The sequence below is a fragment of the Bos indicus x Bos taurus genome, chromosome 3, assembly GCF_003369695.1.
Source record: "Bos indicus x Bos taurus breed Angus x Brahman F1 hybrid chromosome 3, Bos_hybrid_MaternalHap_v2.0, whole genome shotgun sequence".
In the NCBI taxonomy this organism is placed as follows: Eukaryota; Metazoa; Chordata; class Mammalia; order Artiodactyla; family Bovidae; genus Bos; species Bos indicus x Bos taurus.
The window spans coordinates 99,138,554-99,157,462 of record NC_040078.1 but is presented as its reverse complement, the minus strand read 5'-3'; the positions used below and the strand labels follow the sequence as shown (position 1 = coordinate 99,157,462).

The window sequence follows — 18,909 nt, the reverse complement described above, 5'->3', positions numbered from 1 at the left end:
CCCACCACAATAACGTCTCTTGCTTTGTCAGCACACGTGTCTCCTCCAACGATCCATTTCCAAGTGTTAGACAAGTACCCCCTTTCCTGCCCTGGAAGGGGTACCCCTTCCTGGAATATATTCATTATGGTTGTGTGTGTCTGTGGGGTTACCACGGGAATTTAAGCAACAGGGATCTCCGTTTTCTTCACTGCTAGCTCTCCAACACCTAGAACAATACCTGGCCTATGATAGGGTCTCAATAAATATTTGTTAAATGAACAAAGGAAAAAAGGGTAAGTACTTTGTTGGAAATACCTACCAGACTGCTGAGGTTCCTGAAGATCCAGCAGTCTACACGCAGAGGCCTCCCCAGAACCCAGAGTCCCTGCCTCTGTATGGCAGTCTTATCCTGAGCCTTCACTCACTGCTCCCTCAGCCTCAACCTCTGTCCCTGAGCCCCCCATAAGACTTGCACCCCCAGTCAATCTTGAGGGCAATCAAGAGCAAGTATACAAGCGTCAGCCTCCTTTGAGTCACTGGGGAACCTGGGACCCTTCTCTGGTGGGACCTTAATCTGTCCTGAACCTACGAAAAAACCACTGCCCCAGCCATGGAGCTGAACCCAACACACCGAGGGAATTCTCCACCCCAAGGCCTGGTGCCCAAAGCATAGGTACACAGTGCTGAGAAGAGCCCCCCACCTCCGTGGGGCCTGGCAGAAGGAAAAGATCAGAAACCCTAAGTGGGGACCCCCGGGATAGAAGGTGGGATCGCACCCTGGGAGGACAGCTGAGTCCTGGAACCTTCATTCCAAGGGAGACAGGTTCATGCCATGGCTTTACTTTAATGTCCCAACTCTCATCCTGGGGATGCAACACGCAAGCATGGAGTCCAGAGCCCTCTGTAAAACTTTTATTTAGAAATCTTCCCAATATATCCTTATATATATACACACATCATCACCACATGGGTTTTGTCGCTAAGAGTCACACGCCCACAGTGTTGGCCTCTGGGCTGTACAAAGGTCAAGGTACCTGGAGCGGTTACTCCTCTTCTGCAGAAAAATGCAGAGACCAACGCAACGCATCACGTACAGTACAACATTGACGGAAAGTGCTGGGCCCGCCCACGGGAATGATGCGCTATGTACATGGGCCGGGGACAAGCCTTCGGTGGGGGCCACGTACCATTGAAATCACAAGTACGACGAGACCACCCCCAAAGGCCAGGACAGTCGTGGGCTGACTACAGATGCTGTGCCCTTTGTTTTGCTTTCAGAAAAGGATAAAGGTTGTACCATCTTGTCGTTTGCCACTACAAATAAAATATGAATGTTTCTTAAAAGACATGATTCCCTCCGGTCATTTAAAATCATCTTTATCCTCCTCGTGTTTTTTACCATTTTTCCTTCTTTGACAAATATTATTCTTGGATGGGGAATATTCATGGGTGAAAAGGAGGCAGAGGAAGAAGAGCATGGTGGGGAGAGATGCTGGAAATGAAGGTGAAAATGATGGATCTTCTCTGGTTCTTAACAAAGTCACAAAGCTTTGCCTATCTCTCCCTAGGCCTGTTTTGTACTACATTTTACACATTCTGCCCACAATCCCGTATTTCTCTTGTAGACTCCCTTCTATGCCTTGCTTTGGGATGAGACTGAAATGAGGTCAATCTGGAAAGATGAGGATAATGTAGAAAATCCTGAAGTGGGCTAAAGTGGTTTAGAAGCTAAATTATCCAAATACTGCACAGAGAAGCAGTCTGGCCCACTGTCTAGGTCCTGGTCTCTGGGTGAGAAATCTCACTGCAGGAATGATACCGAGAGCAACAGAGTTCCTTATGGTCTCAAAATGCTTCTACTTCCATGATTCCATTCAGTCCATACCACAGCGATAGGAGACAGGCCAAGCCAGGGTATTTATGAGAAAGACATCCAGAGAGAGAACTTTACCAGGTCACACTGCAAGTCTGAGAGAAGAGGGAACCAGAAGCTCAAGCTCCTGTTAGAATGTATAATCCATCTCCTAAAACCCATCCACCACGCTCACTGTGGCCACTTTTCACTCCCAGGTAAATTAATCCACTGGAAGCAGACACAGCCTTAAGACCTAGAAGAGGTGTTCCATCTTTGGACAGATGGGATTCCTACAGGAGCTTCCAAGTATTGGAAAAGAACCCATCCAAATGTTTGTCAAAATATAATGGGGGTTGGTGCTGAAATGGGAGAGAGTGCTACAAGGGTTAACCATGCGGCTTCCATTCCCACGAACTGGACCTCACAACTTAAAAGGAAGAGGGGGAGTGCAGGGATCATCTCTGTGTGCACGTGACTGTCCCCGAGGCCCTGCCACAGTAAGGGCAAACCACCAAGCTGGAGCCCACAAGGCGTGAGGACCTTTCCCGACAGCTGCAGCGATGGTTCTTCCACGTCGCTATGGACAGGGTAAAGCCGGAGCGTCAGAGCCGGCCGGGGTGACTTGAGGACACAGTGACAGGTATACAGGACTCGTGTGCAGCTTGCTCCATGGGCCTGGGATGTGGGTCACAGGCAGGCCTCACCTGAAGAAAATCACATCCCACCATCTGGATTGACACAGGAGATCAATGAGGGGGCAGAGGTCCACTCTACAAAAGGATTCTCCACATTACCAAGGGACTTGCAGTAGAATTTCTTTAAAAGATGAAGGATAAGGATTTGATTTACAAAAATGTCATGTACAACTTCTGGCGGGGAGCACTCCTCATGTGTTACGCCAGCCTCCCATACACACTCGTGATGCCTGAAATTTGCAGACTCAGGGATGTTGAAGGTTCTGCTAAGTGAAAGTGAATGTGCGTGGGTCTCAACTGGTCTCTCACTGGGCTCCTCAGGGCCTAGAGGTGGGGCTGGATCCTGGCTCATATCAAGACCCTGAGGTCCCAAAGTAACTGAAGTCAAGCAAAATCCCAATACCAGGAATTCATAGGACAGAATTTGTCATCGATTTGGTTTCAGAACACAGCCCAGACCATTGGACAACAGACATCCTGCAACAGGGAGGTCCCTCTGCACAGCCAGAACACCAGACGGGGCTGCACATCTCCTGTCAAGACCAGCACAGAGCCCATCAGCACACTGACATCCATGCCCCCAACAAACAGCAACGTGTCACTGGGAATACAGGCAGGTAGCTCTGAGACACCGCCACGATTTGAAGCCCATGTGCCCCAAACAGCTTTTGCTCTATTTCACTATTTCTCCTTTGTCTGCCTTCAAACGAAACCTACAGGGCACTCTCACAGCTTCAGCCTCGGTCCCCACAGCCACAAGCATGAGGAAGGCAAATCTCAGTGGGAAGAAAGCAGAGCTTAGATCCCCAGGGCAAGAAGTAAGGGCTACTGGGTTTTCTGACCCTCTGGCCCAGCTAGGTGAGAGCAGGCTGTCCACTGGCCATCTTCTTCAGCCAGGCCCTGAAGAAGGCACCTCAGGGCTTGTGACTCTCTGCAGCAGCTGGCAAGCTGGATGGACCAATGTGGGCCTGGGTGAAGATGAGGCTCAAGAAATGGGGAGCTATTGGGTACCTATATATTTGGACAGTGTGGCCACAAAAGCCACCCCAGCCAGCTTGGGAGGGGCTAAAGGCAAGGCAGAGGCTGCCGGACGCCTCGGAGAGAGCTGACAAGCCCAGGTCTCAGCGAAGACAGGGCTCCTGTGCTCCAGGCCAAAAGCAATGCCCCTTGAGCCTCTTACTTGAAAAGTCTTAGGGATTTGGAAAAAGGGGAAGACTGTGCCGTCTTCATAAAAAGTACCTACCACTTTGCTCCATTTTACTGGTCTCCTACTGAGGCAGGAAACAGGAAAACCAGCCCCAGAGGGGCTGGGACTCCCCAGAGTTCAGACATCAAGGAAAGCTCATCAAGTCCATGTCCTACTTCAGAGCTGCCCAACACTCACCCCACCTGCCCTAAAGCCCATGGTCCCAGCAGCCTGAGGGCACCTGCCCGGCTGATCCCGCGTGGCCCCAGACCCATCACCGAGGACCGGCTCCATCCGCAGCAGGCAGCATGGCAGGATGGAGGCTGCGGGCTGTGTGCTTGGGCGCTGGCTCTTCTGTGTAGCTGTCCGGGCTGGCTGCCCCGTCCAGGGAGCTGCCACAGCTGGAGTTCGGGGAGAGCACATCCTGCAGGAGATCCTCAGGAGGCGCGCTGCCCCCTCCTCCCCCACCCCCTCCGCCAGCCCCCACTACAGGGTCCTTGCCAGGCTTGGCCCGCTGGGTGCCTTCCTCCTCCTGGTCATTGAGCAGCTTGGCCAGGAAGTTGATGTACTTCATGGCCAGGCGGAGGATCTCATTCTTGCTGAGCTTCTTGTCTGGGGGATGTGTGGGGATCAGCTTGCGGAGCTCAGCGAAGGCCCCGTTCACATTCTGCTGCCGCCATCGCTCCCGGCTGTTGGTGAAGATGCGCCGCACAACTTTGGTGTGGGGACCTGGGGGCAGGAGGACAGGTTAGGAGAGTGGGTTGGAGATCCCCCAGGGCATATTCTTCTGTGGGGAAGAAGAGAAACCATCCATTGGAAAGCTTGGTAAACCCTGAATGCCTTCTATCCTTTTGCTCAGAAAACTCTTACTCATCCTTCAAAGCCCTCAGCTGTCTTCTCCCTCTCTGGGAATTTTCCCTAACCCCTCAGACAAGTCCAACCAACCACCATGGCCCTATAATCCCGAATCTCCATCACCCTTGATCATGACTGTATGTTTCCAAACTTGACTTCCCTGGTGGCTCAGATGGTAAAGCGTCTGCCTATAATGCCGGAGACCCAGGTTCAATCCCTGGGTTGGGAAGATCTCCTGGAGAAGGAAATGGCAACCCACTCCAGTATTCTTGCCTGGAAAATCCCATGGACGGAGGAGCCTGTAGGCTACAGTCCATGGGGTTGCAAAGAGTTGGATACAACTCAGTGACTTCACTTCTTCTTTCCTCTGTGAGCTGTGAGACATTTTAGGACAGGAACCTTTTATCACTAATTCATTCATTCATTCACTTGAGCCAAAAGGCCATATAGCACTAGTCAGATAAACTCTGGAGACAGACTTTCTAGGTTCAATTTCTAACTATTACTCCCTAGACCGTAACTCTGGGCAAATTACCTAAACTCTCTGTGCTTTACCTTCATCACCTGCAAAATGGAGAGAGTACCAGAGAACCAAGTTATAAGATTGTCATGTGTATCTAACAACTAACACAGGCAAAGTACTTAAGATGATACTTGCCTCCAGTTAAACCTTCACTAAATGTTAGTTTTATCCATTCATCAGTTATTTACTGACAACCAGGCACTGTGCATCAAAACTCAACATTCAGAAAACTAAGATTATGGCACCTGGTCCCATAACTTCATGGCAAATACATGGGGAAACAATGGAAACAGTGACAGACTTTATTTTGGGGGGCTCCAAAATCACTGCAGATGGTGATTGCAGCCATGAAATTAAAAGACACTTGCTCCTGGGAAGAAAAGCTATGATCAACCTAGACAACCAATTAAAAAGCAGAGATATTACTTTGCCAACAAAGGTCCATATAGTCAAAGCTATGGTTTTTCCAGTAGTCATGTATGGATATGAGAGTTGGACCATAAAGAAAGCTGAGTGCCAAAGAATTGATGATTTTGAACTGTGGTGTTGTTGAAGACTCTTGAGAGTTCCTTGGACAGCAAGGAGATCTAACCAGTCAATCCTAAAGGAAATCAGTCCTGAATATTTTGGAAGGGCTGGGGCTGAAGCTGAAGCTCCAATACTTTGGCCACCTGATGTGAAGAACTGACTCATTGGAAAAGACCCTGATGCTGGGAAAGATTGAGGGCAGGAGGAGATGGGGACGACAGAGGATGAGATGGCTGGATGGCATCACTGGCTCAATGGATGTGAGTTTGGATAAACTCTGGGAGTTGGTGAGGGACAGGGAGGCCTGGCGTGCTGCAGTCCATGGGGTCGCAAAGTCGGACATGACTGAGCGACTGAACTGAGAGGCACTGTGCTAGGCATTAAGAAATAAAGGTGAAGAGGAGACAGTCCCTCCCCTCATGGAGCTCACACGTTAATGAGGATGACAGATAATAAACAAGCAGCAAACAAATAACAAACAGGCAGGAAGCTGAATGTAAATGAAAAGATGGAAAGGAGCTGCATGTTTTAGCTGAGGTGGCTGGAGACAGCCTTTTGGAAGAGGTGATGTCTGTAAGTGAAGTGAAAGTTGTTCAGTCGTGTCTGACTCTTGGTGGTCTCATGGACTGTAGCCCACCAGGCTCCTCTGTCCATGGAGGAGGAATTCTCCAGGCAAGAATTCTGGAGTGGATTGTCATTTCCTTCTCCAAGGGATCTTCCCGACCCAGGGAGGGAACCCAGGTCTTCTGCATTGCAGGCAGATTCTTTAGCGTCTGAGCCACCCTATAACGGAAGAACTTAAAGTCAAAGAAGAGCCAGCCAGACACAGGAAGGGAAGCTGGAAGTGCAAAGGCCCTGAGTTGAAAAACAGTGAAAGCTAGCCTGGCTAGATTAGTGTGGGTGAGATCAGAGTAGTCTAGGTCCAGATTCCACAGGGCCCTGCAGTAAGATACAGGGATTTTCTTCTAAGGGTGCAGAAAAGCACAGAATAAGAGCTTACTAAATATGTGCTGACTAACTGATCATGCTGACAGGTGGGGAATGGAGGAGACAGCAGTGGGAAAATGACTTCACTGGGGGCTCTCTCCCCCCTAGGACAGGAGTGGAGAGACAGCCATGCCCAGGCTAGGCCTGAGGCTCTGGGCAGGTGTCTGAGGGCTGCCTCCGTCTCCCATGTCTAGAGTGCACTGAATACACACTGGACCAGTATTCACTAGTGCTCGTGTACTAAGACTTGCAGAGCAGGTGCAGACACGAGTGTGCATGTATCGAGCACCTATGGTATACAAAGTACTGCACTAAGTGTCCCAGCCTGACCAGGGTGGACTTTCAGGGATCCCCAAATCCAAGAATGGCAGAGGATGGCCCCACTAGCTCCCAGGTCCCAGGGCTGAGGCAGCAACTGCCCTCCCAAACACTGAGGCACAGTGCTAGCTCCTGGCAGTCCTCAGGATGCTCTGTGCCCTGAAGGAACTGCCAGTCCTGGGATAGTTGTTTGCTTTCCTCTGATGACCCTGGAACCAGACCTCAGAACATGGAAAGTTAGGTAGAGAGAATGGGTCACCTAAGACCCATTACTCATTTCACAGCTAGGGAGACTGCGGCCAGAACAGAGGCAGACCTTGCCCCTGCAAACGAACTCATCAGTGCCAACACTTCCTGCTTGATCATCTCTTTCCTACAATCACACACACACACATACATGCACACACACACACACACACACGCACGCACGCACACCATGTGCCCAATCATTCATCTCTGCCTGCAGTGTCTTAGAAGCTGTCTTTCCAAACCCTAGCAGGCCCCCGCCCAGCTGAAAGTGTTCGTCACTCTTTTGTGACCCCGTGGACTATAGCCTGCCAGGCTCCTCTCTCCATGGGATTCACCAGGCAAGAACACGGGAGTGCGTTGCCATTTCCTTCTCCAGGGGAACTTCCTGACCCAGGGATCGAATGCACATCTCTTATGTCTCCTGCAATGGCAGGCGGGTTCTTTACCAAAAGCACCACCTGGGAAGCTGATTCTTCACCAAAGGTCAGACCCAGGCTGGGAAAAATACAACACTCCTGCTGGGCAATCCTACCCTGGCCTCCAGGCCAGACAGAGGGGAGTCCCTCAGCTGCGCTGTCAGAAGGATTGGTCCCTGCCCGTAGCTGACGACGAGGCGGGGAGAGGAGCGTTATGGCTGCCATCACAGCTAGAGCTACACAGACTCCAGAGGCAGCACCCTTCCCAAGGCAGGTCCTAAAAGCACTTTACCCCACTGGCTCAACAACCTGTGAGGAAGCTCTTATTCTCCCTAGTTTACAAATGAGAAAACCAAGGCCCAGAAAATTTCAGCAACAGGAATCCACATAAAGTCCTGACTTTAGACCTTATGTTATTAACAGCTCCACTTTTATGGACTCCTTTTGGTTAAGTCTCTGATTTCAAAATCCTGTGGACATATCTTACACCCTCATCCTTCCCTTCACCTCCATCTCTGTCTGTTCCTCTCAGGTCTTTTTCAGAGAACTACCAACCTCTCCACAGCTTCCTCTTGCCTGAGTCTATCCCTTGCTCCATGTCTTCTATCTCATTCTCTCTGGGCACAGAGTAGGTGCTTGGTAAACCCTGGGCATCCAGAGTGTGCTGGCAACTCCAGAAAATCCTTGGGCTTTGAAGAGCCTGCTCTCCTGCCTCCTGGTGCTGGGGCCCCTCTACTACATCTGGTCAACCCTGGGAAGAGGGAGGGGGGGGTCCTTCAAATGTCCCCCTCCTCCAGCTGCTTCTTGAAAGTTTGGGGCCAAAGACTACTCAGGTAGTTCACATTAAAAGTGCTGAAGCCCCTGGGATGGGGGAAGGGAGGGAGTAGGGTAGAATCTATGGTATCAGGAAGGGAACAGGGACAAGAGGGCCCCACTTTGCATGGACCTGGGACAAGACCTTTAAAGGTACAATTCCAGGCAAGGAGGAGACTCCCGACTCCAGACTCTTCTCCCAAGAGGACTTTGGAGAAGGTGCAGATAATCCCCGGAGGTTGGTGCTTAGAGTCAGGGGCACCATGTGTTTCTGCCCTCCCCAGGGATCCTTGGTGTTGGAGAAGACTCTTGAGAGTCCCTTGGACTGCAAGGAGATCCAACCAGTCCATTCTAAAGGAGATCAGCCCTGGGTGTTCTTTGGAAGGAATGGTGCTAAAGCTGAAACTCCAGTACTTTGGCCACCTCATGTGAAGAGTTGACTCGTTGGAAAAAACTCTGATGGTGGGAGGGATTGGGGGCAGGAGGAGAAGGGGACAACAGAGGATGAGTTGGCTGGATGGCATCACCGACTCAATGGACGTGAGTCTGAGTGAACTCCGGGAGTTGGTGATGGACAGGGAGGCCTGGCGTGCTGCGATTCATGGGGTTGCAAAGACTGAGCGACTGAACTGAACTGAACTGAGGGATCCTTGCCGAGTGGAGGATTGGAGCTAGAATGGAGACAACAACTAACAGTGGAGGTTTGAGCTAAGCACCACAGTGTGTCCCTCACTCCCATGGCCTCTCTTCCCAGGACTGTGTGGCAACCCCCAGCTCCACCCATGACCTCCCCTAGTCCCAGGCCAACAGGGCAAGGACTTTGACAGTTAGGGGCTCCAAGACAGCTCGCCCATCCCTGTGAGACACCTAGGAGTTGTCCCTGATGGTCCCGCCTTCAGGGGCTCTAGCAGCTTGAGGGACTGAGTGCACAAGTTGGGGGTGGGAGTAAACTCACCATCAGTAATCTCCATTTCATAAGGGGAGGGCCTCCTCTTCACTCGGTTGTTGGTGGCGAACATAGGGAAGGCATCTGGCTCCCCAAAGAAGCCACTGTAAGAGGGAGCAGGCAGACCACCAGATCACAGACCCTCCCCACCTGTTCTTGAGCCCCCCAACCCCCGGAAAAACAAGGGCAATCCTGGTCCCTTCACACCAGAATGGGGGCTACAAGGAACATAAAACAAGCACACACACACCCCTCATCCAGCTTTTCTCTATGGTTAGACAAGCAAGGGGAGAGGGGCCACATACCTGCACACCCTAAATACACACACACACACACACACACACACACTCAATGGCGAACACAGGGAGCAAACACGAAAATGAACACACATCCTGCACAGACATACTCCCCTCCCCCATACAAGTGCACGATCCATAGACACCTCTGCTCCCAAACAGGTGCTCACACAGACAGCCTTCACAGCTGGGACTGTGCAATTCCTGCGTCTCATAACAGCACCCTGTTCCCTACCCTCAGCCTCCCCTCACGTTCACCCCAGCCCCATGGGGCACATGGAGAGACAACAGACAGGAAACCCTGAGCAGTCCTGCTGACATGCTCCCCCATCACCCACTCTACTGGACTCTGCCTAGCTTCTTTCTCTGGCATCCGGCAGACTCCCACTGCCCTGCACTGTCTCTCCCCTCATCTTCCCGTCTCCACCCCAACCCTGCCTCGGGCTCTCCACCACCTCAGTGGTCCCACCAGGGAAACGGACACCTTCACACCAAAGGAAGCACAGGGTCCAGGCCAGAGATGGCAGCTAGGAGAGGAGGGGCTCAGGAGAGGAGGGAGGGATCCATTCCCCAGGTGGAGGGGAGATTAGCGGGAGGGATCCCTCTCCAGCCACTCTCAGATGCTCGTCTCTCACCTGTCCACTGAGGACTGCAGAATCCAGAAGAATTTCACACCGGAGCGCACTGAGACACACTCCTGCCCGGTACTCACACTCACAAGACTCCTCCAGTCCACCCCGCCACCACCACCACGCAGAACCCCGCACTTCTGCTCACACCCAGCCGCATGCCTGCACTCCCCCTCCTCAGCTTCTGCGCTCCCTGCATGCCGCAGACACAAACCATCCGCACACTCCCCCCTGCGTGCACACCCACGCACACACATACACAAACACATTTGCTGAGGGCTCCTTCCTCACTTGCACGGGGTCTCCAGCCTAGGCTTTTCCGTCTCCGGGTGTAAACCCCCTCTCCCCCTCTCTCCACGAGCTCAGCCACTCGCTGGCCGGGAGGGGATGGCTGGCTCCCCACGTGCGGAAGGGGAGTCCCAGGGCCCGCGCCGCCTGCCCACCCGCCCTTTCCCGCGGCCCTGACCTGCCGAGCGAGGCCAACGGCTGGCTGAGGCTGTAGAGCAGCGCGCGGCCGGGGGCGGCGGGGGCCGCCAGCGCGGGCGGGCTCAGCTGCACCATGCGGCCGTCGCCGGGCAGTTCCGCGGGGGCCGAGGCGGGCGCGGGCCCGGGTGGTCTGCACAGCTCTGTGGTGGGCACCCGATGGCGCGCTTCGGCCGCCGCAGCCTCGCGGCCCTTTAAGTCCCGCGCGGCGCCGCCCCCACCGGCGGGGCCGTCCCCCGGGCCGCCGCCGCGCGTGCCCAGCTCGATGACCGGGGGCTCCGCCGGGGTCGCGCGGCTCGTCTCCTTGGCGACGCCGTTCAGCAGGACCAGGTGCGGGGGCGCCATGCGGGCCTCGGCCGCGTCCCGTCCCTCTAGCGGGGGGTCACTGTGTGCCGCCTCGCTCGGCGGCTGCTCCGTCATCCTGCGGGTAGACAGACAGACAGACAAGCGGACGCCCGCTCAGACCATTGCCCCCGGCCCACCCACGCTGGGGGGCGGGATGGGGCGGGGGTGGGGAGCTGAGGGAGGGGGTGAAGAGCGGAGGGAAACTCACGCATGGAGACGTGAGAAAACGCGGACCAACTTAACGCCACGTGGACACACACGAGCCCGGGGTGCTGGGGCTGAAGAGAAAGGGGGGTCTCCGGTTTGGGAGAAGAGAGGAGGATACCTGGGAGACGGAGACTGAGGGCCGAAGGGACAGAGGTGGATAAGAACCACAGAGACATTGGAAGAAAAGGAATACAAATACAGCCAGCGCAAGAAAAACAGAGTTGGGGGGCGGGGGGAGGAGGAAGGAAATGCAGAAAGAGGCGAGAAAGAAATATCACCCGTGCCCCTTCTCGGGCCGCACGGGAAGAGGAGGGAACAAATCCCCGACCGACTGTGCTCTTCCCGCCCCCCCTTTTGGTTTTGGCGGGGAACCTGTCGCGCGGAGGTGGGGTGCTTTTTGCAATCCCCCTCTTCTTTCAACAATACGTGCCCCCAGCCTACCGCCACGTACGTACACCTGTAAATCTGGTGGGGGTGGGGGTGCGGGAGTGATCAGAGCTGGCAGAGAATTATCCAAAGGAACTCACCTCTCCCTTTCAACACACATTCACCCCGCTGCAGGGGTGTCGGTCTACACCCAGCAAATCCACCTGTGTTCTGTGGAGCCGCTGGAATACCCAGTGACCCTTTACTGCCACCAGGACTGGAGATGGGTCATCAGGGAAGGAAGAAGATGATCCAGGCCCTACCTCCGGGCACACTGTGTTCTTCCTTTTGCTCAGATGGACTCAGAAGTGAGGTGGGGTCTAGAAGGGAGGCCTGGCTGAGGCGGTGTGGAGCCCGGACATTCGAAGAGTAGTGTTCTTAAGGCCACTGGGCTCTGGGCTCCCATCCACGAATGTGAGGAAGGGGTGTAAAGATGGCTGGGGAACTCCTCCAGCACTCACCCATCTCCCTTTCACACTTTGGTGTTGTCTTCTGGGGAACAAGAGGAATACCTCATATATGCATTTAAAAGCCCTGTGCAAATGCTCAAGTAAACATTATTATAGACAGAGAGACTGGGCCAGAAAGGAGACTGCCTTGCCCAAGGTCTTGTGACTCTTTGTAGAGTGGGACTAGAACTCCAGTCTCTTTGCAATCCTCCCGTGCATGCATGCATGCTAAGTCGCTTATCCTCGCATACACATATATCCATATATCCCCTATATCCCCCATACATATCCCTCCCATATATCCCCCCATCTCCAACCAAGGACATTGCTCTCCTCCTCAACCATACTCCAGGGTGATTGCAGGCAGGGTGACTCCCCACTTCCATTCTCTCCCAGTTCTTCCATAACATGTGACAAACACACCCCCCCTACACACACACACACACAAACCAAAAACAGAAAAACTATGAGACTCTGGGTCCGGAATGTGAAAATACTTGTCACTTTTAATAAAACAACAAAAACATAATCAACTCGACAGGCTTTGTAAGATGTTCAAAATAAAGTTTCTGCTATCGGAATTATATAAGTAGGGTATTTTATAACATAAAACAAATACACAAAAGTCCAACTCAGCCTCAAGCAGAGAATTCATTCCTGGCAGCCATTCTGCCCCTGCACCACTCTGGACTAGATGGCCTGGGAGCCATCCTCCCACCCCAGAGCAAAGACAGGACCTTCTGAAACTTCCAGAGCTCACTCAGCTTAGTTGCCACCAGACACAGCTGACGAAGAATCACCATTCCGATTATGCTCCTGCCCTAAGTCTGCCAGCCCCATGGGCAGGACCCCGAAACGACAAAATTCCCCTAGACTTGGTATACCCTGGCTGCAAAGGCAGTAGGTTCGCAACACTTCATTGGAAGTGAGTTTATGATTATGGTGGAAACAATAGGTCTATATCCACAGAATGGGACTGCCAAGACATTTCAGTCACTAGAAATGCACCAGAGGTATACCACTAGAGACTTCCTGGCTCCCCTCAACAGTGAAATGCATTGGAAATATACAGTCCTCTGGCAAAACATACAAGCCCCAAGAGGCTGGCTCCCTACCTCACTATCCCCAGGCAGTGCACCCAGTGACACGTGCTTCAGTCTCAGCTTCTAAATGAGTGACGAACAATTCACTCTGCAATCGCCAAAATGAGCCCAAGCTCTCCTATTTATGCCTTCTGATTAATTCTGAGGCTCTGAGTATGATCAGATATCAGGGGGTGGGGGTGGTGGGAACAAGTATTTCAGATGAGTTGACTCTGGCCCCGAATGCTCTCTCCAGATGCCTATAAATATCTGTATCTCTCAGACTCCCCCTGAGAAACCTATAATTGGTCCCCTGGGCTTTGTGGCCAACCTCTCCCGGGCCCTCCTGGGACCTCAGGAAAACCCTGCTTGCTCTCTGCAACCAGGATCACCCAAGGCCAGGGATCCCGACTCTTTTAAGGAAGCCACCGGAGAATTCACTTTCTTTTTAGTGATCGGTGACTAAACCCGATCACTTGGCTTCGGTTAAGATTATCAAAATGAAAGCCTAGTGATTTTTACTTGTTTTTATTAGGGAAAATGAAGAAGGGGAGTGCGAAGATTGCAGATTTTGAACTGAACAGCACTGGACTATTCGACCGTTACAACTCCTCTTTGTGCGACCAAATCCCAGCTCCAAGTCCCCTACCTCGGCTCATCTCCTGTTGCCAGGCTGGCAGCTGGATCATGTCCATATGTGTCTGAACAAGACCGGGGAACCTGAGAGATCTAGGGGCAGACACCTGGTCTCTGGCAGTTCCCCATCCCCAGCAGGGAAAATTTTTTGTGTAAAAGCAGCCTCCGCCATGCCCTGGGCTAGAGCCTTAGACTCATGCCTTAGACTCGGCCTCCAGTCCCTCATACTGCATCCACACACACCCCACCCCGGCATGACCCCCTGGGGGAGCCCCAAGCCTGCACACAAACCACAATCACCCCAGAACAGAACCACTTTCCCGCTGCTACTGGTATGGAGGGGTGTTCAAATGTAGCCCCACCCTAGGCCTGAGGCCCCTGCCTGGGCCCACCCAAGTTAGGACTGCATTAGCCAGGATGGCTGCGGCCTTCTTCCTGCCGGAGCCCCCCCACTCCCCACTGCACGCAACCTGACCTATCCGAATACAGCCGTCCCAAAGTTATGAGCCTTGTGAAACATCTACGGAACCATGGAGCATTAGGGGGACTACAGTCCAACTAACTGTTCTTACTCGGGGAAGGGCCCTCTGGAAGCCACAGTAGCAGAGGCCGAAGTCAGTGGCAGAGTCAGATCTCAGGATTCCCAGCTCTGGGTTCGTCCTCCTCCCCCTCTCCCCAATCTGAAACTGGACTGTCCTCTGTCCCCAGCTTTCCCCACCTCAGGCCAGATCCCAAGGCCTTCCTGGTGACTGTTTCCATCAGCCCTGTCATCCCCGCAAAAAACTCACCTGGGGCATATTTAGAGAGACGGGCCCCTCTGAATAGGATCTCCACTCCTCCGGCCAGAGAGAGGTGGGAGTCGAGGTCCAGGTTGTGGACGGGGGTCTTTGCTTTCCCCCTCTCTCACCGAGAGCCCGGCAGTTAGGCCGCGGTGTGGTCCTGGGCGGTCTGCCGCGCCCAAAGCGAGTTTCCAGGAAAGATGGGGGTGGAGAGAAAGGGAGGGCAAGAGGGAGGGAGAGAGAGAAATGGGGGTCAATGGCTGGGAATTACCTCATGTCCTCCTCAACCAACCCTGGGGATCGCCAGCAGCTTTCCACCCCCGACCTGCAGGTGTTTGAAGCCTCCCCCGCACCCCCAGAAAAAAGAACCCTACACCTGACCAATCAGGAATAACTACATAGTCCAACAACAACAGCTTGCCGCAGACTGCCCTGAACATTATCGGACCCTCCAACCGGGAGGGTTCAGTGTGGCCCGTTTGTTTTCTAAGCACTGACTGGTCTACAGCGGTTGGTTCGGTTGGCTCTGGAACCGAAGTCAGGCGGATCAGAGCTGCGGCCACAGCACCGGAGTCGTCCGCAGCCTGGCGTGGATGGGTAGGGGGATGTGTGTACCAAAAGGGGGATCCAGTCTTTAGACCGTGGAAGGTGGGACAGAACCTCTGAGAAGCCCCATTCTCTCTCTGACTCTCACCGCCCCACCTCCAGGCTAAACCGAAACCAGAACCCAATTCCAAAGACTACTTTCCCGAAGGGATACAACACAGTCTGAACCGCAAAAATCCAAGAGAATAGGGGGAAGGGGGCAGAGAATCCGATGTATCCAGGTCCCCCCCCTTTTTTTTTCCTACCGATTAAGGGAAACAAACAGACAAACAAACAAAAAAGGCTGAGGAAGGGGAAAATAAGGAAAGCAATCAAAAAAAAAAGAGAGAAGGAAGGTCCTTGCCTCTCCCTCCAACCATCCCTACACAAGATTTTCGATTCTTCCGTATTCAGGTCGGCAGAGTACAAGAGAATTCTAGTAATTCTTTGCAGCAATAAACAAGGAAAGGGGAAAGGAGAGAGGGTAAAAATAAACCAAATATTGCTTCCCAGGGTGTAGTGGCAGGGAAATTTAGTTCGCCTTTTCTTTTCTTTTTTCCCTCCCTCTGGAAGGTTTTATTTAATTCGTTTTGCTGAAATCGTTCAGTTTATGGCCACACATCGAAGTCTTGGATTAATAGCTAAGGCCACCTCTTTTTTTGCCCTGGCTTTAGTGGAAATACAGTAATAATTGTTCCCTGTAGTTTCAATCCAATGCAGGAGATTTTCTTTCTCCTCTTCTAATTCAAAAGGGGGGAGGGGTGAGAACAAGGGGAAATCCAGTTGTGCCCGGTGTCTTAGGTCGGGGTTAATTTTTGCTTTAGGATGGAGTCTCTGTGCTCCTCCCTCTCTCCATTTCTCTCCTAGTCACAAACCCAGCAACTTAAAAAACAGAGCGCTGGTGGGAGGAAACCCCCGCTGCTTTGTTATCGCCCCAAAGAAGCTAAAAGGGACTAGTAGCTCCTACATGATTATTTTAATTAAAATATGATGGTGATGACGATGACTGTGATGGTGATGATGACATTAGCAACCACAACCATTGGCAAAACAAAATCCTTTCTTTCGGAGCTAGGGCAGCACTGACCCCGTCCCTCCATGAAGCCCGGCCCTGGTCATCGATGTGACGGGCTACCTGACCCACGCGGGAATGTCGCTCACCCGGGGAAGGGGTGGGAAAATGTTCCTTGGAGATGATCCCGAAGTCCCCACCCGAGGCGCGAGGCCTGGAGAATGCGCCCATTGTCTTTTCCGGGCCTCTCCCGCAGACCCCGGCGGCCGTACCCGTGAAACTGACCAGAAATGGACGAAGCCTGAGTGCCGCGGGAACCGAAGCTGGCGGCTACCGGCTTGCAGGCGCGGGCCTCCGCGAACGCTGCTCAGCTTCCAGCCTGGAAGAGGCTCCCACTCACTAACAAACCCCTCCAACACTGAGGCACAGACTGGCCTCCGGACAGAGCAGCCGCTGATCCAGCTGCTCATCCAAGCCAACACTGGCTTCCGAATACATCATAAATTGGAATAAAATGTGAAATCCCTCACCCCGCCCCCATGCCGCCTCCTCAACTTGCGCATCCATCCCTCGCTCGTTCGCCCTCCCCTCCACCCCCCAGCGATTTACAAATGCACTTCCAAAGGACACTAGCACACAGCCACACAACCCAGGGTGGACAAGGCCACTCGCGGACCAGCCGCATAGAAGGGAAGCAAAGTAAGCACAGCCCAACACTGCCCCACAAGCCGACTCGGTCAGGCCCAAACATTGTCCAGCAGGACACAACGAAACCGATCAAATGCAATCGCTCCTAGGCGCACGACCCAAGGTAGTCAGGATCACGCACGACCGACACAACAACAAGACCATCCAAACACAATCGAGAAGATCAAGCAACCCAACATACATGTCGAGAAGGCAAACGAGCATAATTGTATATACAACGATGAAAACGTAGAAGGGCCTCGGAGAATCCAAATCTATACACCGAACAGCACAAGCACCATCACACACAACCTGTCGCCTAGAAGACCACACTCAGAAGAAGTCAACACTGTCCATAGCTCACACACGCACTCTCAACAATTCCACTGCATGCCCACAACCACCAAGAAGAAACGAAAACCAACCACCGCCTCGCGCATTTCTGTATATTGCGTAAGAAAAAAGGGAAGGAAGGAAGAGAGTCTCCGAGACGGGAGGGGCGGCGACGGCGGCGGCGAGCGCAAGGGCGTCCCTGGAAAATGCCCCCCTATCGAAAGAAACCGAGGGAAAAGGAGCGAAACCTTGTTTTTGCGAGCGGGCAAAAAGAGGGAAGAAATTGACGGGGAATTCCGTGAGAGGCTGCAGGTTGCCTTCCCCTAGAAAAAGGCCAGAATGCTCACGTTTTGCCGCTACTGGGGGACGCGTGTGGCCATTTTGAGGCCTGGTCCTTAGTGCCGAGCCCTCCCCTCCCCCCGGCCCCGTCCCCGTTCCCCCGCCCGCCCGCGCCGCGCCGCGCCGCGCCCGGCTCCTCCACCGCCGTGCTCTAATCCCGCTCACGTTCTAGGCCTCGTTAGCATGGGCCGAGGCGCGCGGGGGCCGTGTGCGCCGCGGAGATAAGGCACTGCCGCGGGTCCGCTCGCCCCCGATAAGCGCCTCGGCCATTATGGGCCAAATGATTCATTTTAATTTGGCAATTTCACCGGAGGGGAGTGGGGACTGGTTGCACGGCTTTGGGACCGGCCCCGGAATGCGCCACGGAGAGAACTGGGCGCTCTGTGTAGGACGCGGCTGGTGCAGCCTCATTACAGATCCCGAGGCCTCCCGGGATCCCCGGCTCCCCACAACCTCAGTCCCTCCTCCTTCCAGACACATTTCTCCAACGACTCGCATCCCAGCCAGACCACAGCACCCAAACGGTCACATCTAACCCTTCCTTCCCTGACATCCATTCATTCTAGTGTCCTAGATACCCGAATTTCAAGGGACAGTTCCTCGTATCCCAGAAAGCTCCCCAGCTCCCACCCCTCCCACTCCCATCCCCCCTCAACCTTGTCTCTTTTCTGCTCTAAAATGGAGCCTGCTTGCCTGAATGTCTGGACTGAGGTCTCTCCAACGGGCTCTAGGGAGGAGGAACTGGTGTCAACGAAGAGTTTAAAATATCCATTCTACTGAGTTTCAGGCTGAGCCCAGAGCTCGGGAACATTTAACATTTTAATCTCACTACTGAAGCACTGTGGGCTTCCCTGGTGGTTCAATTGGTAAAGAACTAGAGACCCTGGATTGCAGGGTTCAGGTTGAGACCCTGGTTCAATCCCTGGGTCTGGAGGATCTCCTGGAGCCCGAAATGGCAACCCACTCCAGTATTCTTGCCTGGAGAATTTCTTGGACAGAGGAGCCTAGCGGACTACAGTCCGTGGGGTCGCAAAGAGTCAGACAGGACTGAGCGACTAACACACACGGAAGCACTGTAGAAATACTAACTTATTTAGTTCTCACAAACAATTCTAAGAGGTTGATGCGATGATCTTCACCTAACAGATAGGGAAACTGAAGCACAGAGAGTAAAAGTAATTTCCCCAGTGTTACAGATTTATTGAGTGGTGAAACCTGAGTTTGAAGCAAATTTGACATCGGAGTCCTCCAGAGCCCATCCAGAGCCT

At 53.2% G+C, this 18,909-nt stretch overlaps 1 protein-coding gene across 9 annotated transcripts; it reads right to left on the bottom strand.

The window, feature by feature from the left end:
- Positions 1-878: 878 nt before the first annotated feature.
- On the bottom strand, positions 879-17,735 carry TAL1 (TAL bHLH transcription factor 1, erythroid differentiation factor). 9 transcript variants are annotated; one of them, XM_027537337.1, is made up of 6 exons: positions 17,650-17,735; positions 14,695-14,854; positions 11,841-12,231; positions 10,745-11,182; positions 9,363-9,457; positions 879-4,447 (listed from the first exon to the last, which is right to left on the bottom strand). In XM_027537337.1, exons 3-6 carry the CDS (start codon positions 11,858-11,860, stop codon positions 3,993-3,995), a joined length of 1,008 nt encoding a protein of 335 aa, XP_027393138.1. In that variant the 5' UTR covers positions 11,861-12,231; positions 14,695-14,854; positions 17,650-17,735; the 3' UTR covers positions 879-3,992. The 9 variants fall into 9 exon arrangements, with proteins under 9 accessions (XP_027393138.1, XP_027393140.1, XP_027393143.1 ...); XM_027537339.1 differs by lacking the exon at positions 17,650-17,735 and adding an exon at positions 17,551-17,643; XM_027537342.1 differs by lacking the exon at positions 17,650-17,735 and adding an exon at positions 16,568-17,543 and having other exon boundaries at positions 11,315-12,231.
- Between the last annotated feature and the right edge of the window lie 1,174 nt (positions 17,736-18,909).